At 46.0% G+C, this 18,326-nt stretch overlaps 1 protein-coding gene and 1 long non-coding RNA gene across 2 annotated transcripts in view; one reads left to right on the top strand and one right to left on the bottom strand.

The window, feature by feature from the left end:
* LOC116447610 overlaps nucleotides 1-18,054 on the top strand; it is a 32,364-nt gene extending 14,310 nt beyond the window's left edge. The window contains exons 2-3 of the long non-coding RNA XR_004241606.1: nucleotides 15,063-15,260; nucleotides 17,488-18,054. This is a non-coding gene — a long non-coding RNA (uncharacterized LOC116447610). The remainder of the gene's footprint in view (nucleotides 1-15,062; nucleotides 15,261-17,487) is intronic.
* CLRN3 (clarin 3) lies at nucleotides 6,765-15,521 on the bottom strand. Its single transcript, XM_032116985.1, has 3 exons — nucleotides 15,079-15,521; nucleotides 9,239-9,418; nucleotides 6,765-7,440 (listed from the first exon to the last, which is right to left on the bottom strand). The coding sequence occupies exons 1-3, from the start codon at nucleotides 15,305-15,307 to the stop codon at nucleotides 7,166-7,168; spliced, it is 684 nt and encodes a 227-aa protein (XP_031972876.1). The 5' UTR covers nucleotides 15,308-15,521; the 3' UTR covers nucleotides 6,765-7,165.
* Nucleotides 18,055-18,326: the final 272 nt, after the last annotated feature.

Raw genomic sequence — 18,326 nt, 5'->3', positions numbered from 1 at the left:
TGCAAACCCTCAAGTGTTTTCTAGGAATGGTCCAATTTATCCCTTGAGCCAAGGAGAAACGGCTTCAAGTTGCACCAGGGGAGGTTCAGGTTGGATATTGGGGAAAATGGATTCTGTGAGAAGTGGTTAAACATTGCAACAGCTCCTCAGAGCCGTGGTGGAAGTGTTCAAAAAACCTGGAAGTGTTCAAAAACCGCCTGGATGTGGCACTTTGTGGTTTGGTGGCACAGTGGGATTCAATCAAAGGCTGGATTTGGTGATCTTGGAGGTCTTTCCCAACCTTAACTTTGTTTAATTCCAACAAAAGGTGCAAAATTATCTGGAGAACCTGGTGGCTGGAGCCAAAATTGCTCTTGGCTCTCTCTAATCCCTGTAACCCCTTTAAATGGAGGTGGGGAAAGGAAGCTGAGATTAGTGGGGATATGTTGATTCCAGTCTTTGCCCTCACAGGATAAACATAAGAAGATCCCCATTCTTGTCCTGTTAATTTGTTCACAGCTCCATCCAAATCCCACTCAAGCCAACGAAAGTTCCTGTTCTGGCCTGGTTTCTGTCATTCCTGTGAAGCTGCTGAACTGTTGTTCCCAGTGTGGAAAGATCCAGCAGGAAAGCAAAATTTCCATCCTGTTGTAACATGGTTTTGCTGGAAAGAGCCAAAACTCCCATAAAAACTGGAGAAGAGGCTGGAAAAGGCAGCTTGAAATGTTGGGAAGGGATTAATGGAGCTGCTGCAAAGTTAGGGATGACCTGGGGGTGGGATGTTCCCACATGGACAGACACCTTTGGAGATGTGTCCCTGTTCCAAGTGGGACCTGTGTCCTTGTCCTGTGTCCTCCACGTGCTCTGCCAGCTTTTTATTTGTTCAGTTTTTAAAGAAACTTTTTTTTATTAAGGATTTGGATCATGGGATCTTTGAAAAGTTTGTTTGTTGCCTCGGTGACACATTTTTAGTTGTCTTTTCCTCACGTTGGATGTTGACAGAAATGGGAATTTTCTTCCTGACTTTCCTCAGCACAGGCTGCTGAAGCATTTCTGTCACAGGATTATGGTGTGCAGAGGCCAGCAGTGTTTATTTCTCACCCACTTGTGTTTCTTGGGCAATTTCACATGAAATATTTCCTTCTCCTTGCCCTGCCATGTTAAACATGAAACCCTCAGATCCAGTAAAAAGTCCAGGCATGCTGAATATCCTTAAAATATGGGCAGGTGACAATATCTGGGCTGGACCCCAAAGTCCTTGGGAAATTAAGCGCAGTTTGATTGTAATTAGTGATTTTCTTTGAAGTTGGGATAATTAGGGTATCACCCATCTTCCTGTGGCTTCATTGGCAGCTCCTTGGAGCACCAGTGTGTTCATGGATCACCTTATTCCCCAAAAATCTGGGAGGGTTCCCCATCACTCAGGGACATTTTATTCTCAAAAGATCCCATCTGGAAGATGGCAGCGATGGGAAATAAATCTGACCCTGAACATATGGAAACACATGGGAAAATAGAGAAAATAACCCAGATTGGTTTGGTGACCACTGCAGGAACTCCAGCACAGGAGAAGGTCCCTTAGCACAAGCTGGGGATGTGTGAAATTTAACAAAGTCATCCTGAAAAGTCTCCTCAAGTAAATCACGTGTCATGGGGTAAATTGTGCCTTGAAATAGATTTTGCAAGGCACAATATATGACAGGAGACAGGTTCTTTATTATTCTTTATTATTCTTTATGATTCTTTATTATTCTTTATTATTCTCCCTGCCAGATGAGTCTTAGAACTGGTCAGAAACTTTGGAAAGGTGGAAAATTGACATTTTTTTTTAACTCTGGATGTTCCCAGAGTGATGTTTGCAGTTGAAGGAAGTTTGGTTTTAGTTATGCACACATTTTTTTTCTGCACTGCTAATTCTAAGAGTTGCTCTTTGCCCAAGAAGCTTTAATCTGAATATTTGAATATTCACTGTAATGTGCCTGATGCTTCTCCCGAGGCTTCAACAGGTAGAAATAGATGGGAAACTCTTTCTTACAGTGCCACAATCCCTCTGTATTTTCCTCTATTTTCCTCTTTAAAATCCTCGACAAAGAATGGGAGAACCCCCCCCTCCCGTGGTCACTGAAATATTCTCTTTCATGTCCAGAAATAAGCATGTTTATAAAATATTCTTGGGTGATAGAGTTCTGTTCTTATTTGAGATGCTGGTTTTGCTCACACTTGTATTGATCAAGGAATACTAGTGAACGTTGCCTTGGTTACCTTTGCAAAACTCAGTATCTTTATCCTTATTTGGCAGATTTGTGCTGTATAAAATCCTATTTTCTCTTTGAATCTGTATTTCTGACTATTATTAACCAAGAGCTTTGGTAGCTCTGATTTAATTTTTTAAAAATCGTGTATTCTCACTTTCCTCTGGGCTTTTTTGGGGGCAGTTTTCCTCTTATTATTACATATAACATAATATTGGTAATTGGCCAAAAACTTTTCCCAGGAACCTACCACTCTCTTCCCTCCCCCTGTGCTCATTCCCACAGAGCTGGGATGTCAATTAGAGCCTCAAAATTAATGTAATTTGGAAAATACTTTCTCTTTTTGTGTGTCTTAAGGAGGTGAAATAGAAGAATCCGTTGCATGTAGAGTCAGGAGCCTTCTCCCTGTCCCTCCCAGCCCCTCCCTGCCTTTCTCGCCGTCCACTTTTCAGCAGAATAAACCAGGAAAGCCAAGCCAAGGCATCCTAGGAAGGAGCCTGCTGCCCTCTCATGGCTCCTGCAGCAAACAGCCGGGAGGAAAATGGGACTAAACAGGGAAAATCCCCCTTACTCTCCAGCTCAATTCCCTTTCCAGGCACAGGAGCAGAAGCCAGAACAGGCTGAGCAGGAAGGGATAACTCCATGCCCTGAGTTATTGGAGGGAATGCTGTTCGGTGGGATTTGATTTCCTGATTTTTCAGTTCCTTTTCTTCCCAGAGGTTGTTTTGATGTGGTTTGGGCACCACAGGAACTGCTCCTCCAGCAGAACACCCATTAAATCCTGGAAATCCCATTAGTTCCCTGGGATAACTGGGGGGTTCAGGATTTAAGTGCCCCATCCCTGGAAGTGTCCATGGTTGGGTTGGACAGGGCTGGGATAAGGAGGTAACAAAGGTCGGTTATCAGGTAACTGCCTGGATTTGGAAGCTCCTGCTCTAAATTAGATTACAGAATAGGAAAAGTCAGGAATTCCCCACGTCCTGGAAGGGAACAGGCTGCCCAGGAGCCAGCCAGGACAGGGATGAACAACAGGAAGGCAAAGTGTCCAGGAATCTGCTGATTCAAAAGCTCTGCAGGAGAAAGGATTGTGCATCCCCCTTACAGGCACTTCCATGGGAGGAGGGTAAAAAAGAGGGGGCGGGGGGGAAAGGGATGCAACCTAATCCAAGCTTGCATTAGGTTTTGGGAGATCAGAGGGGAATCGGCCCGGCTCTTGCCAAGCAGGCAGCCTGGAGATGAATGGAGCTGTGTTCAGTGCACTTATCCTCTTAACGAGCACAGGTCCTGGCAGTTCGCCCTCAGGTGAAAGGGGAAAAGCTGGCACTGTCAGCCCGATGCGCTGCTGAGAGCAAAATCAAGCTCCCATCTTATCTGAAGCCGGGTGATTTTCCACATTCATCACTTGCCAGTGTCTGAAGCGCGGCTTTTCCCCGGGAGCTGTGTCTGAGCAGGTCAGGAGAAGGTCCTGCCTCAAACCGGCTGAAAGGTGATTCCCCCTCCGACATCCGAGTCCCAACTGCTCCTCACCCTGTGCCCCCGGTCAGAAATGCTGAAAGCTGAGCTTGAGTGGAGAAGAACAAGAGGGGATTATCCAGCAAGGCACCCCCAGCTCCCATCTGCTCCCCTCTCTTCCTCCTTTTACTCCCCGAAGGAGAAATCCAAGGCAGTCCCTCACTCCCAGTCCATGCTGACCTGTCCATAATGGTTGCTCTGGCTCAACAAGGGATTTTTTTTTCCCTGGCTAAATAAATCACTTGGATGCTTCTCCTAAAGTGATTGTGATTGAACTACAGGGTTTAAAATAACCATATATAACCTTAACTGGGCAATGCATTCTCACCTGGCTTTCTGCAGGGGCACAGGACAAGGAGGGATGGCTTTGGATTAAAGAGGAGAGATTTAAGTTATATATTGGGAAGGAATTGTTCCCTGGGAGGGTGGGCAGGCCCTGGCACAGGGTGCCCAGAGCAGCTGGGGCTGCCCCTGGATCCCTGGCAGTGCCCAAGGCCAGGTTGGACATGGGGGTTGGAACACCCTGGGACAGCAGAAGGTGTCCCTGCCCATGGCAGGGGTGGAATGAGATGAATTTTAAGGTCCCTTCCAACCCAACCATCCTCTAATTCTGTGATTCTATTTGTGCAAGATCTATTTCAGTGTTACAGTTCGCTCTCAAGGTTTCACACTGGATAAAAGTTACACCACGCAGCAGAAAATGCTGAATAAAGGCAGCTTTTCCTTGAAACCACCGCAGATCCTCAACACCTGCTAAATTAACAGTCAGCCTAATGTTTAGCAGCAGCTGAAAACATTTAATAAGATACATTGCAAAGCTGCAGGCAGGCAAATGCAATAATTTCTGCTGTAGCCCCTCAGCAGCACGGCAGAGCTGGTTAATTCACAATTAGAGAAAAAAAGAGCCAGTGCAGCTTTGCTGTTGCCCAGAGGCACAGAGACACAGTCAATAAAAGCAATCCCTGTCCCCCAGGAGCTATTCCACTAAAGAGCCAGCCAGCTCCTGCTGTTTAAAAATCTCTGCTGGTGGGAGAGCTGCCCGAATTAACAATCGATGCTCTAAATCAAGCACAGGATCACAGACACAGTTAATGATTTTTATTATAGGGGTATCAGAGAGTTGAAAATAAATATTCCTCTGGCAGCCCTTGGGCAGGTTTGGGTGGGGGGTGAAAGGGAGGAGAGCCTGAACCCAGGATAAATGGAATTACAGAACGGTCTGGGTTGGATGGGACCCTAAACTCATCCAGTTCCATGGGCAGGGACGCCTCCCACTACCCCGGGCTGCGCCAGCCTGGCTTTGGACACTTCCAGGGATCCAGAGGCACCCTATAAATGATAACCCCCCCTCTGCTGCCACTGCCCAGCGCCGGCAGGGAATTTTAGGGAAGCACAGGGTGCCAAGTTGGTGCCAGCTCTGTGCATCCACTTCCCCCGTGCCTTGTGCTTGCCCAGGCGGGGTTGGGGGGTTCACCCGTGCGGGGATGCGCGGCTGCTCCTTGGGGCACCTGAGGCTCTTCCTGGCCCCATCCCGCCTGCTCCATCCCCGCAGCAGCAGCTGCCAGCGAGCACAGCGTGCCTGAGAGCAGCTCTTGGTGCCTGGGAAGGGAATTCCTGCCCTTAATTTGAGATAAAACATCCAGAGGAAGAATCCCGAGGCAGCCTCGTTAGTCACCTACAACTTGAACTCCTGTTTAAATCGGGGTTTTTTAGCCTTGTGGTGACTTTGATCTGTGCTCACATCAAAGCAGGTGAGTCCTCGTTACACAGTGACTTTTTAGTGTCTGCAGGCAAACAAGAGACCTCCAGACTGATTTTTAACAGGGCCACGTGCTCCCAACAGGCATCCAAAAGCAGGATTTATTTCATTTCCCAAACCAGTGCTTCGATGCACCACGAACTCCCAGGCAGTGGGAAGCTCCTGCTCTCCAGAGCAGGAATTCTTGCTCCTCCCGCATTATTCTGACTCTGTTCCTCCACCAGGCCGCTCTGAGCGGAGCTGTGGCATGTGACGGATGCTGGCTGGGTCCAACAGTGACAGATGAACGCTGAAACTGTGAAAATTTTTGCAGCCGAAGCAAAACTGGCAAAGCTGGCCCGGGGCCAGCTCCACCGCAATGTTTACAGCCCTCCCCGGCACTTCCAGTCACGCAGAGCAAAGATCGTCCCTGATTTTATTGACCTGTGCCACCCTCAACTCTTAGAAACTCTTTTTTATTTTATTCCCCCCTCTGCCCTCACCACCCTTTTAAGCAGGAAGGAAAATCCCTCTGCTCTGGTTCCTGTGAAAGCACAGCTGCACAAAGTGCTGGCTGCTTTCATCTCCAAACTTTGCTTTTCTGACATAAAAAGTGAGGATTCACCTCTTGTATCTCCTCATCCCCTCTTCAAAATGCTTTCTTATCTCCACGAGCACCTCTTGTATCACAGGACAGATATGGAGCACAACTGAAATTCACACTGCAAAGGAAAATGAGGCTTTTTTTTTCCTTTTTAAAGGAAAGAAAAGAAAAGGTCTCTCCTGGCTGCAAAGGTGAGGGACAAAGGAGCAGAAGTGCTGACCACAGTGAGCCTGTGCTCTGAGCAGGATCTGTCCCAAGGTCCCTCTGCTCCCTTCCCTTGGAGGAATGAGAAGGGAGCTCCCCACTCCTGGGCAGCTCTACAGCCTTTGTGAGCACAGTAAATACTCATTAAACTGAGCAAAGGGATGGCCCTGGCCATCAGTCATCACTGATAATCCAGCTGGGGGGACTTTGTGCCAGGCAGAGATGTGTGGAGAGGGGGCCGGGCACAGCTGCCCGAGGTGTGGCTGTGCCCTTTGCTCTTGGCAGAGCTCAAAGGTCTGCAAAGAGCCCCAAATAAGATTTCCTAATGCCCCTATCCATTAATAACCTGTAGCTACTGGGCTTCTCTGCTGCTGTGGAATTGTAGAATCGTTTAGGTTGGGAAATCCATGGAGTCCAACCATTCGCAGCACCGCCAAGGCCACCACTGCCCCATGTGCCCAAGTGCCACATCCCCAGGGCTGTTCAATCCCCGCAGGGATGGGGATTCCAGCACTGTGTTCTTTCTGTGGGTTTTGGCCACAAGGGCAGTTCCTGGCATGACCAGGAGCCTCCAGACCTGCAGGACATCCCTGAGCAGAGAAAGGAGAAGATGGAGCACCAGCACTTCTGTGACCATTTCTGCTGATCCCAAGGGATCCTGGTGTTTGCACTCTTCCTGTCCCTCGAGATCCCAAATCCCACACAACTCAAACGATGTCTTTGATCTTGCTGCCCAGGCCTGAAGGCAGCTGAAACCGAAAGAGGCTTTGGTGTCCTCACAACAATTTGGGAATTGAACCGCGCACACAGTTCAGAGCAAACAGAAATCTGCTGTCCACATGAATCCTCCTGCACACCCCCTTTTCCAAGGTGTCCTTAAAACAGGATAACATCCTTTGGTGCATTTTCAATAGGTCTTTCCTGCTCTTTCTTCTTGGAATATCTGGCGTGGTCATAGAAATAGATGATGACGAGAGAAGCAATGTTCAGGAAAAGGATGAGGAGCATGATCCAGTAGGAATATCCGTAGTTGTGTTTGGATCCAAGGTGTGTCTGCGGAGAGGTGGAACATCCCTGGGCCAGTTCTTGAGACAGGCTGTTTCCTTGGACATTCACAGGGAAAAGAATCATGGCTATGAGGGTGAGGACTCCTAGAAAATAGAAATACAAAATTATAATTTTATATAAAACATAACATTTTAGAGGAGAAACTGCAATGTTATTTATGTAGTGACTTACAGTCTGTTTTAATTCTTGTCCTAATCCAGGTATTTTAATCAATTTATCTAATATTTATCATTAATAAACTATGGGGGCATTTAAAGAATTTTTGCCCCACCCAATAGTATCTGCCAGGTGTTTTGATACAGGCAAAGATATAATTGAAAATGATTAGATTCTCACTGATTAGTCTTAGATAAGGCCATTTAATTCAACTCTTTTTCACTGAATTTAGGGCTGAGCAGTATTGTGTATTCACCCCTTTGGTGATTTGTCAATGCCTGTTTGATACGAGCCCAAACCCATGGATGGGCAGTCTCACAGCTGGATAAAATATCACAGCTGGATAAATATCACAGCTGGATAAAGCCCTGAGCAGCCTGGTCTGTGCTCAGGGGTGGCCCAAGAGCTTAAACTTGGAGGCCTCCTGTTCTTTACAGCTTGAATTATTGTATCAGTCTGGCATGAGCCAAAATGTGATGTCTTATTAGGTCTGTCTCTATTTCTTACAGCCTCCCAAATGTAAAAGGAGTTCAGTTGCTTTGACATTTAACTCAATATTGCTCTTACATCTCTGCTTTCCTCGTGCCAACAGAGCTGTAATCTCTGAACTCTGGCGGAACAGTTCCATTCCTTCTCTCCCGGCACCTCATCCCACCCTGGCTCACGCTGAAACAGCTTCATTTTTTATTCAGGAGGACACTGTAGGAGGATTAGGAGCCTCCAAGATGACCTCCCCCATTAAATGATGCGTGATTGCCCATAAAAATACACCCACAGCAAAATGAACTTCCAGGTCACAGCACTTGCAGGGCTGTTAAAAGTAACCACAACCCTCAGCCAACATGAGAATTTTATTTTCTCCCCAATATTTATTTTGGTCCTTTCATTTCAGTCAGAGCTTGCTGGTTCAGGGTGCTGGGCTCAGAAAAAACCCTCTCATGTGATGAGACAATGATCTACCTGTCTCAGAAGGGAATAATTGTCTAATTTAGCTTTTGTTCACTTTTCTTACTGCGTTTCACAGCCGCTTCAGCATCTGTGTTAAAAATGGGTGATTTTCACGCCTCACCTGTACTTGCTATAATTAAGATTATCTGCACTGCTCCCTTCCCACTGAGGGCTGGCTGTGTCCCCAGGACAGCGTGGTGCTGCTGGGGACATTTCTTCCCTGGACCTGAAGAGCTTTTGAGGGACAAAATACCTGTGCTGAAGTACTCTCTAATCAGATGTCTTAAAAGGAAATTATTCAAGTGCAAACCTATTATTAGAGGAACACCTAATCCTCTCGAGACTAATCGAGTGTGAGATCTGTGGTCGTGGCCAGAGCAGCACAGGGAGGGTTGGGAGCAGCCGGGCTCAATCCAAGAAAGAACGTGGGGTTCTTGGACAGGTTCCCAGCTCTAATGACTCAGCATCCCCTCCAATTGTTTTTCATGCTTAGGGAATGTTTAAACTTATTTTCACCTGTGACTTTTTGCTTTTTTAAAGACTGAAATAATTTTTGCCAGGGCTCACTCCTCCAAGCTGCTGCCTCCCTATAAATACTATTATATGAATATTGTTTTATTGTTATATAATGTATTTTACTGGTATTTCAAAGATGCTTTTCGGGTGTCCCAGCAGGCACAGTTACAAAGGAAACCCACAGAACAGAATGCGTTTCCAAGCGTTCCCTTTCGCAGCTATTCCTTAATCCCGGAATCCATGGGAACACGCGCTACTCACCGCACACGGAATTCCAGGTGTAGACTCCGACGGGTCCCAGGAATGTCTGGTAGGGGTTGCTGACAGCGTTGGTGCAGGTGAAGCCAGAGCTGAGCAGGGAGCTCAGCAGAGCCAGCACCAGCACCACGATGATGGCAACGTTCAGGCTCCTGCTCCTGGCGCTGCTCAGGGCGTCTGCGACTGAAACACAGCGGGGTCAGGGGACAGGGACAGCAGGAAAGGACACGGCCCCAGCTCGTGCCAGAGGGGGTTCGAGTGGAGATGTGGGAAAGTTTGCTCACAGAAAAAGGGTGGTCAAGCATTGACCAGGGAGTCACCATCCCTGGAAGTGTTCTAAAGTGGCTGTGGCGCCGGGGGACGTGGTTTAGTGATTAAAGGTTGGACTCAGTTATCTTGGAGAGCTTTTCCTACGTGAGTATTCCATGATTCTGTGACAACCTGCCCTGCCCAGCCACGTGGGCTCAGCCCATGTTATGACCTCCTGCCAGGGCTGTAATTAAAAGCTAATGAGCAGAGGTCTGGCTGATCTGTAGGGATGGGGATGAAGAAAGAGCAGGAGGATTGGACACAGCAACGAATCCAAACCGAAACATGGGGTGAAGGAATGTGGGGCTGAAATAAATTCTTGTCTGCTAATTCTGCAGGTTAGTGGGTAGTAAACTTCTGTCCTTAATACTTCTGTAGATATTTCCTCTGGATGTAGCCAGACAGGAATTTTCTGCCTAAAGTGGATCAGAAATCTGGGTGTTCCTCTGCCAGTGTCTGGTAACCTCCACAAATGCCTATTTAAAACCCTGCTCCAATGTAGAGCTCTGCTCCAGTTGTATTTCCTTTCAGTATAGCAGCAGTCCCTCATGTGCAATAAATTTCACGGGGAAATCCTTCCCAAAGTGCATTAAAGCTGCTGCCTGGACGGGTCAGCTGCATTTGCAGGGCAAATAAATCTGAGCGTGGTCATCCAGGGGCAGATGAGGGTGGTTGAGCTCATCTCCTGACTGGATCTGTCTGCATGCCCTGCAGGAAAAGCTTGCTGGAGGCAGGACTGGTACCTTCTTTTAAAATAAAGGAGCAGCTCCTGCTGTTTTCCCACCAGGACAGGACGGGGTTCGTGGAGGGTTTGGCTCCCACAGGGCTGAGCTTTGTGGGCACATGGCCCTGACCCCACATCCTGCTCCCTCTCCTTTTTCCCTGGCTTATTCCCAGATCATTCCCTGCTGTAGCTCCCGGCCACATGTCCATGGCTCTTGTGGTCAAACCCTTCAGAACTGTCACCAATTTTTGCCTAAATCCTCCCAGTTACTCAACAAGTTGCTGATAACAAGAGACTCAACCCCAAATGCAATAGCCTCAAAGTGTATTTTGTGGAGGTGAATTCTTTTCCTCCTCTCAATTTAAAGACTGAAAAGGCAGCTATAATGTGCCTGTGGCTGCTTTATGTTGCAACAAATACAAGGACAATGTTTTGGAGCTCTCTGTTCAAATAGATGTTGTGAGAGACAGCTTTCTGTAGGAAAATTCCCTTTCTGTGCTGCTCTTGATACGGAGCCATTATTGTAAAATATTCAGGTAGTGCATAAGTGGCAGAAATCACAGGAGAAGGAAAAAAAAAGGAGTAAAAACCCATAAAGAGGAATAAATATAATAAAAAGAGCTGTTGGAAAGGAACGGAAAGGAGAATTCCTCTCACATTTTATCTAATACTGCAGTACAAGTTAATTTCTGCTCGAGGCAGCAGCAGGTGAGGATGTGTTATGGAAATCAGTTGTAAATTTAAGCAATTTTCCTGGAAGAAAAGGAAAGGAGGGCATCCGGGGGATATCACTCAATGAAATGGAAGTGAGCAGCTTGCACCCTGTGCTCAGGCTGAAGCAGCCTCGCAGCCTTACAACCTGTGATCTATTTCTTGCAGAAGAAATAAGTCTGGAGCCAAATCAGACAGGCTTGTGTAATTTCCCTCTGGCAGCCTCACTTAATTTTATCGCTCAGAACATCTCCACAACTGCCTGGCTACACCTCTCACACCCCCTAATTGATCTTGTTTATGTCTGACACGGAGCTGCAGTTTAGGGGATGGCATCTTGTCAGCCTCCAGCTGTTGTAGCCGTGTCTGCAACAGCACAAGGCTGAGGGCTTTAAAGAAAATGCTCTTTTCATGGCAACTGATGGGGTTTTATCCCTAACTAAAGCAGCCTGTGCAGACGGAAGGAGTCTCCAGCAGCTGATCTGTTTGAGTGGGATCAGTTGTAACCTGCAGCCGGATCTGTGTAAAACAACCTCATCCTAGAATGAAAACAGGGTCTGCCCAGGTCTCTCCTTAATTTCCTGTATCTTCTTTTGGTTTTCACCCTTAATTCTTACGTGTTTGGGTAGAATTTCCCAGACTTTACTGAGCTTAGTCAGCCTTCCCAGCAGCTTTTACAGCTCCACAATCAGCCATGACACATCAGGAATTAAGCACTGAAAAAAGCCCAAACAAGCAAAAAATCCCAAGGAGAGCTCAACAGAGCTTCCAAATTTACAGGAGATCCCTGGGAACTGATGAGAACATGAATGAATTCCAGCATCTGTTGTCATGTATTTTAGAAAGTGAAACGATTCCTCTGTGCTGTGGTAAATTTGAAAGTCCTCCTTGGGTGTTGTTGGCCTTGCTGGCTGCCAGCTGTTGGATAATCCTGACCTTCTGGACTCTCTGAGCGTGGCTCTTCCTGAGCCTGGCTCAAGCTCTACCTGTTTGGCTTGGACCAGTCAAAGCTGTGACCAAACCCTCTGACAGAGCATTTTATTCATACGTGGTTCCTCTCTAAGACAAACCACTCAAACAGCTCAGGGAAGCTCTGAGGACTCTGGTTATTAAATAACTTTTGCATTCTGGCTGCCTGTTCATCCCCAGGGCCTGGGAAGTGGCTGCAGTGATTTATTGCTCCGTTAAGGCTGGGAAAGAGCCACCCTGGCTGGGCACTCCATGCACAGGGCATGGCAGGAATTATATTCAAAGTCTTTCATCTTTGTGCTTGGAAATTTCTTTTAATGTTGTGGTTTCTGGAAAAAACAAGTTGGTTTTTTTGTAAAGGCTGTTGATGATCTGCTTTGGAATAGTCATTGATAAAAGCCAACCTGGGCTGCTGCTAAAAATAATCCTCAAGTTCTTGACTCTGATTTACCCTTCTGGGATTGTCCTTCTTTTCCCACACCCAAATGTGACAATGCCATTTGAGAAACGCACGTGGGGTGCACAGCAGAGCCCCCAGCCAGGGCAGAACTGGTTTTAAATCAAATACCAAATTAAATCATGCTGAGATTTAAAAGCATGTTTAGAACTCCTCTTGCTGGTGTCTGAAATGTCAGAGTGCAGAAAGCTCAGCACTTTGTTCCTCCATAGCACTGGAAATCCGTTTATTTAAGGATATCAGCAAAGGAAACGCTTCTCCTGCCTTAGGAGGAGAGGAATATAAATGAATATGAATATAAAGATAGAATGTATAGAATTCTAGGAAGCATGTTTCCTATTTCAAATATATATGGAATAGAATGATAGAACAGACTGGTTTGGGCTGGAAGGGACATTAAAGAACGTCTCATTCCACCCCTGCCATGGGCAGGGACACCTCCCACTGTCCCAGGCTGCTCCCAGCCCCAATGTCCAGCCTGGCCTTGGGCACTGCCAGGGATCCAGGGGCAGCCCCAGCTGCTCTGGGCACCCTGTGCCAGGGCCTGCCCACCCTCCCAGGGAAGGATTTCTTCAGTAAATAATATTTAATGTAAACACGATAATCACGCCTAGTACAGAGCCCTAAGAATTAATTTAAAGTCAGTTCTTCTCATTCTGGATACCTGCCCGACAGAACTAATGAGGGATGTGGGCAAACCCATATTTAGATTATTCACAAAGCCCCACTTTCCTTCAGCAGCTGTGGAAAGAAACTCACAGCTCCTGACGCTCACTTTATTCATCCCTAAATTACTGATAGGTGAGAGTTGAGATAGCTTTTTGTAAGTGTTCTCTCAACACTTGGTAAGTGATAAGCACAAAACCCCAAATCCAGTGAGGGAAAACCCAACACCACCAACGCAGACCATGCAGAGAACTGAAACCTTTCACTGACAGCAGAGTGTTTTGAGATCCTTTCAGTAATTCTAATTAAAATCGATCACAACACCCAGGCCCTGGGACTGGGCTGTGGGAGCTGCTGTGCAGACAAAGGCAGGGCACAATCCCTGGACTGCAGCCAGCCTGGATCCTCCTCTGCCATCAGCTCTCCAGGGCAGGATTCCACGTTTCCCACGGAGCCCCATTAAAATCAGCCAGAGCTGCCCACGTGGCTCAAGGCTTGGGGCTTCAGCCAGCTGCCATGGGCAGCTATAACCACGTATAAATTAGTTTGTTTATTATTGACTCTTCTAAAAATCACGTTCATTGTTCTGCTGTGACTGTAGTGAAGTAAGATTGAATGATTTGGGACTCTGTACTTGTTACGTAACTATCCCCATCCATGCTCCACCTTTTGCTGGGAATGCTGCTGTGCTCAGGGTTTCGTGAGAACATAAATGTCATGGTGGGGACAGGTTTGTGTAACACAGCTCTGCCACCGTGGGAATTCAGGTGTTTCTGCAGGTTCAATGCCAGGAATAAATGAAGCTGGGGAAGAGCTGGGAAGCAGCTGGAGGTTTAGATCTGCTGTGCTGGGACATCTCACAACAGCCTACCAAAAATGAAAATATTTCTTGAAACATCTTAAAATCCCAGAACGATTTGGGTTGGAAGGGACCTTAAAGCCCATCCAGTGCCACCCCTGCCACGGCAGGGACACCTTCCACTGTCCCAGGCTGCTCCCAGCCCCAATGTCCAGCCTGGCCTTGGGCACTGCCAGGGATCCAGGGGCAGCCCCAGCTGCTCTGGGCACCCTGTGCCAGTCCTTACACCTAAGTTAAATCCATATCTCATATTTCAAAATTACTTGACCTACTCATGTTTTTGGTAGCTTTCTTTCGAGTGGCTTTTCTCCCTTTCCTGTGTGTCACCAGCATTATTGCTCTGAACTTGATGAGGCAGCAAGGCAGATAAAATAAGTGCAAACCCTTGATCCTGGCAGCAGCTTTCAGGTTCATCTACCTCTGGGTGTTGTTTTGTGTGTTTTATTCTTTTTCCTGCAGCAGCCTTAAAACCTTTCTCTATCAAAATGGTGCTAATTTAGTAGTAGGTGGCAAAATGTTTGAAGTCAGACAATAAATTAACATAATGAAATTTAAAAAAAAACCAACCTGGAAGGTCAATTAGGTTTGTAAATCCCTTAATAAAGTGCTGAGTGCTGCTTTTCTGTTCCTCACCAAACTTGTGAAAATCAAAGTCAGTTTGACAGAAAGTTCCCATTTTGTGGTTTTTCCCTCATTCCAAGGCGAAGGCCAAGATCACAGGTGATAAGCTGGTATTGTCAGGAATGCTGCAGCATTTCTGTGCCTTTTGGGGGGCCTTATTTTATACCACTTGGATCCCCAGACTGTTCTGTGGCTATTCTTGTTCTCATTTAAAGTATTCTACTTACAGGTGAATACGGGATGGATACGTCCGTCAGCGGCACGAGCAAGGAGATCTTAGGTTTGGATTGGATATTGGGAAGGAATTCCTCCCTGTGAGGGTGGTGAAGCCCTGGAATGGGTTTCCCAGGGAGCCTGTGGCTGCCCCTGGATCCCTGGAAGTGTCTAAGGCCAGGTTGGACAGGGTCCTGAGATAGTGGAAGGTGTCCCTGCCCATGGCAGGGCGGGAATGGGATGAGTTTTAAGGTCTTTCCAACCCAGAGCAGTCTGTGATCCTCTGATCCACTTCCAGGTGTGCCAGCACTCACCTTGGAATGTTTTTTCGGACACCAGGAGTCCTGCATCCACGAACTGCTCACAGGTGCCACTGAAGAGGCCGTACGTGAGGCTGACGGTGACGGTGGAGTTGGTGCGGGAGAACCGAACGTCGCTGCTCACCCACTGCGGGGTCGCCAGCACCACACAGATCACCACGAAGGAGCTCACACAGGTACAGAAAGCAGAGGCAAACATGGATGTTTTCCTCCTGGATGGCATCTTTCCACGGATTTTTCCCCCAGTTCAGAGGATTTTGGTCCCTTTAGTCCGGTTTACCATGAGGGTGATTCCTCCTCGGTGCTGTCCGTGCTCTGTGCGAGCACAGAGTCATCCTGGTAAACTTTAAGCAAACAGCAGTAAAAATGTAAAATAATTGAACTTTGCTCTGGGGAAAAGGTGTTGCCATGGAGACAACCAAAGCAGCCTGGCAAAGGCCAAAGGAATTGTCCATGGATGATTTATGGTCCTTGCCAAAGCGTTGCTTCCCAGATCGCTGCTCTGGGTTCATCCAGAGCCTGGAGCTGGCACCTTCCCAGCTCACCTCGCTCCTCCTGGGAGAGTCCTGATTTGTTGCTTTTTCCTCTTAAAATCCTGATAGCTGGGCTGGAAAGAATTTTTATTAAATCTGTGCCTAATGTTTTATGGTAAAGAGTTGTAAAATGTTCTTTCTCTGTTCAAATTCCCAGCTTGCCTAAGAGCTACCCAACCATCCCTTTGGGAAACGTGTTAAATTCTTTAAATTTGGGAAAACACTGGGTTGCTCTTGGGTTTTGGTGGGGTAGGGAGGTTCTGTCTACTGTCAATGGGTTATTTTCTAGAAAGAGCTCTAATTCCTAATCAAATTCCACTTATTTTCACAGACTAACTCCTTCCCTTTCTCGTTTTGTCAGGGAGGAAACGAATACCTTCAGCAGGCCTTCATTTCAGGGAAGCAGTGGATATGTAAAGGGAGAAATCCTGAAACAAATCTATTCTATTTTTTTTTAACCCCAGCTGACCTAAACAACAACAAAACCCAGTAAAATGATGGTATCAGACAGAACTTTCATTGCTTAATGAAAAGACTGAAACCAAATTTCTAGAATTTGAGATAAACCCAGTCCCCCTTTTTTTGGGCTGAAACCAGGAACATAAATTAATAATTTATTGCCAGGGTAAAGTAATAAAGATTCCATCAGCTTTTATTTCTATTAATTATAATGTCATTATCTCACTTTATACTGGATCCCTGCTCTTGGATCATTCAGAGCTTTTTAATTAACCTTTAGGGAACAATCTGCCTCAACAGTGCTGCTACATCAACCTGTGGAGTTCTCGTCCTGAAGCTTCCCTGCTTTGTGCTGTGAGGACGCGGAGAGATTCCTGAATTTTTTATGGATTTGAAGTGCAAGAAATTTTTGGGAGGAGAAAATACCTGTTCTGCAAAGCAGGGTTATTGTACTGAGATTTTTCTGTTTTGTGATTTTTTTGATCCCAAACTTTTAAGCAGTGATCAGGTTTTATATTATATATAATATATTATATATATTATATTATATTATATTATATTATATTGTATTATATTATATTTTTTATAATATTTTGTTGCTGGTCTTTTACATAATATAGCCTTGATTTTTATTTCATTTTTCAAACTATTTGAGATTTCGATGCTATTTTTGAGGTCATTATTGATAGGAATAAATAAATCTAATTTTTTTAGAAGTATTTAAGCTTCATTCCTACAGAATCTAAATGCTTCATTAACATAGTGCCAGTCAGTCAGGATTTGATTTAAACTCTGAGGAATAAAAGGGAATTTCTTACCCTGTCTAAAGTAATAAGAAACCTGCCTCACCTTCTGATCTGTACCCAGTTAAACTTTAACCCCAGAAATACGGCAAGGCTTTGTTAGGCTGAGCCACCTCTCCAGGTTCATTGATCCACCAGCTCTATTCTCCAAAGGACATAGTCCAAGACTTTATAATCCAAGGATGTTTTCTAATAAACTGAGCTAAAAGCTGCCCTCCTGCCATCAGCTGGGCCACTTGTCCCCTGTGAAATATGGTTTAAAAAAATCAATATTTAAGAAGTGATGTTTGTCTCGGTAAAAACTTCCAGGGCACTATTTTTCAGCTCCTTCAATTTTGATGAATTGAGCACCCACCCCTTTAAAAATACTGACTAACAGCCACTCAGAGCATGGTGAACAGCCTGGAGTTCCCTTCCTTGCAATCTGACTCAATTATATTCAGTTTTTGGTGACTCAGCTCGAAGTGTTATGGCTCAAATCCTTGGAACTCTCTTGTGGCTCAGGGAATTGCTCTGTAAATGAGACCATCATTTGCTTTTTTCTTGCCTGTCACCTTGAGGTTTATTCTCTGCCTAAGCTACGATTCCTTGTCTTTTTTTCCTCACAGCTACCTGTAAAAACATCATAAAACCTGGAATTAAAGCTGTAGCTTGACAGGACACACCTCATCACTTGAGAGAAAGGAGAAGAGATTGCTTTCCTCTGACTCAGAGAAAATATCTCCTGATCAGCACCTTATCAACTCTGCCCCCACAGATCCTGACTCAGCCCTGCACAGCAATAGAAGAGAAAAATCAGATTAATTTGTTATGAACCAGAGGAGCAGCAGAGAGAGCTGGAATCCTTTGCTACATAAAATTACCCATCATTTTTAAGGATTGGTTTTATGTGAGTATTTCAATTCTGTTTAAGTCAGTTTGCTTTAAGCAACCAGGAATGTAAAAATACAAAAGGAAAACCTTTAAACTCAAACATCTCACACACATCTATTTTTTAATGTTGCAAACACATTCTTACATGTGAAAGGAACAAATCCCATGGTGGTTTGATGCCCACAGCTGCAGAAGGATCAGAGATGAGGGAGGAATTCTTCCCCGTGAGGGTGCCCAGAGCAGCTGTGGCTGCCCCTGGATCCCTGGAAGTGTCCAAAGCCAGGTTGGAGCATCCTGGGATAGTGGAAGGTGTCCCTGCCCAAGACAGGGAAGGGTTTTAAGGTCCTTTCCAACCCAAACCATTCTGGGATTCTGGGACGCTCTCCCGAGGGATGCCAGCAGGGCAGGATCCAAGGTTTGGCTCTCAGGTCAATGCTCTCAGCTGTGCTCAGCAGTAGCCAGGGAAATTCAAGGTGAAGCCACTGCAAATTATTCTCAGTTCTGCTGCAGCTGCAATACTTCACTGCCGGTGGTTTTAAAATTCTGTGTTCTGTTTAAATATTTAATTTCAAAC

The sequence above is a fragment of the Corvus moneduloides genome, chromosome 8 (genome assembly GCF_009650955.1).
Source record: "Corvus moneduloides isolate bCorMon1 chromosome 8, bCorMon1.pri, whole genome shotgun sequence".
Taxonomy (NCBI): domain Eukaryota; kingdom Metazoa; phylum Chordata; class Aves; order Passeriformes; family Corvidae; genus Corvus; species Corvus moneduloides.
The sequence above is the reverse complement of the archived record's forward strand: the minus strand, read 5'-3'. Positions and strand labels throughout refer to the sequence as shown.

Coding starts and splice junctions, on each gene's coding strand:
- CLRN3 (XM_032116985.1), bottom strand. CDS start 15,307: ATGCCATCCAGGAGGAAAACATCCATGTTTGCCTCTGCTTTCTGTACC. Junction 9,419..15,078: donor GTCCGAAAAAACATTCCAAG/GTGAGTGCTGGC, acceptor GCTGTGTTTCAG/TCGCAGACGCCCTGAGCAGC. Junction 7,441..9,238: donor CACCTGGAATTCCGTGTGCG/GTGAGTAGCGCG, acceptor TCTATTTTCTAG/GAGTCCTCACCCTCATAGCC.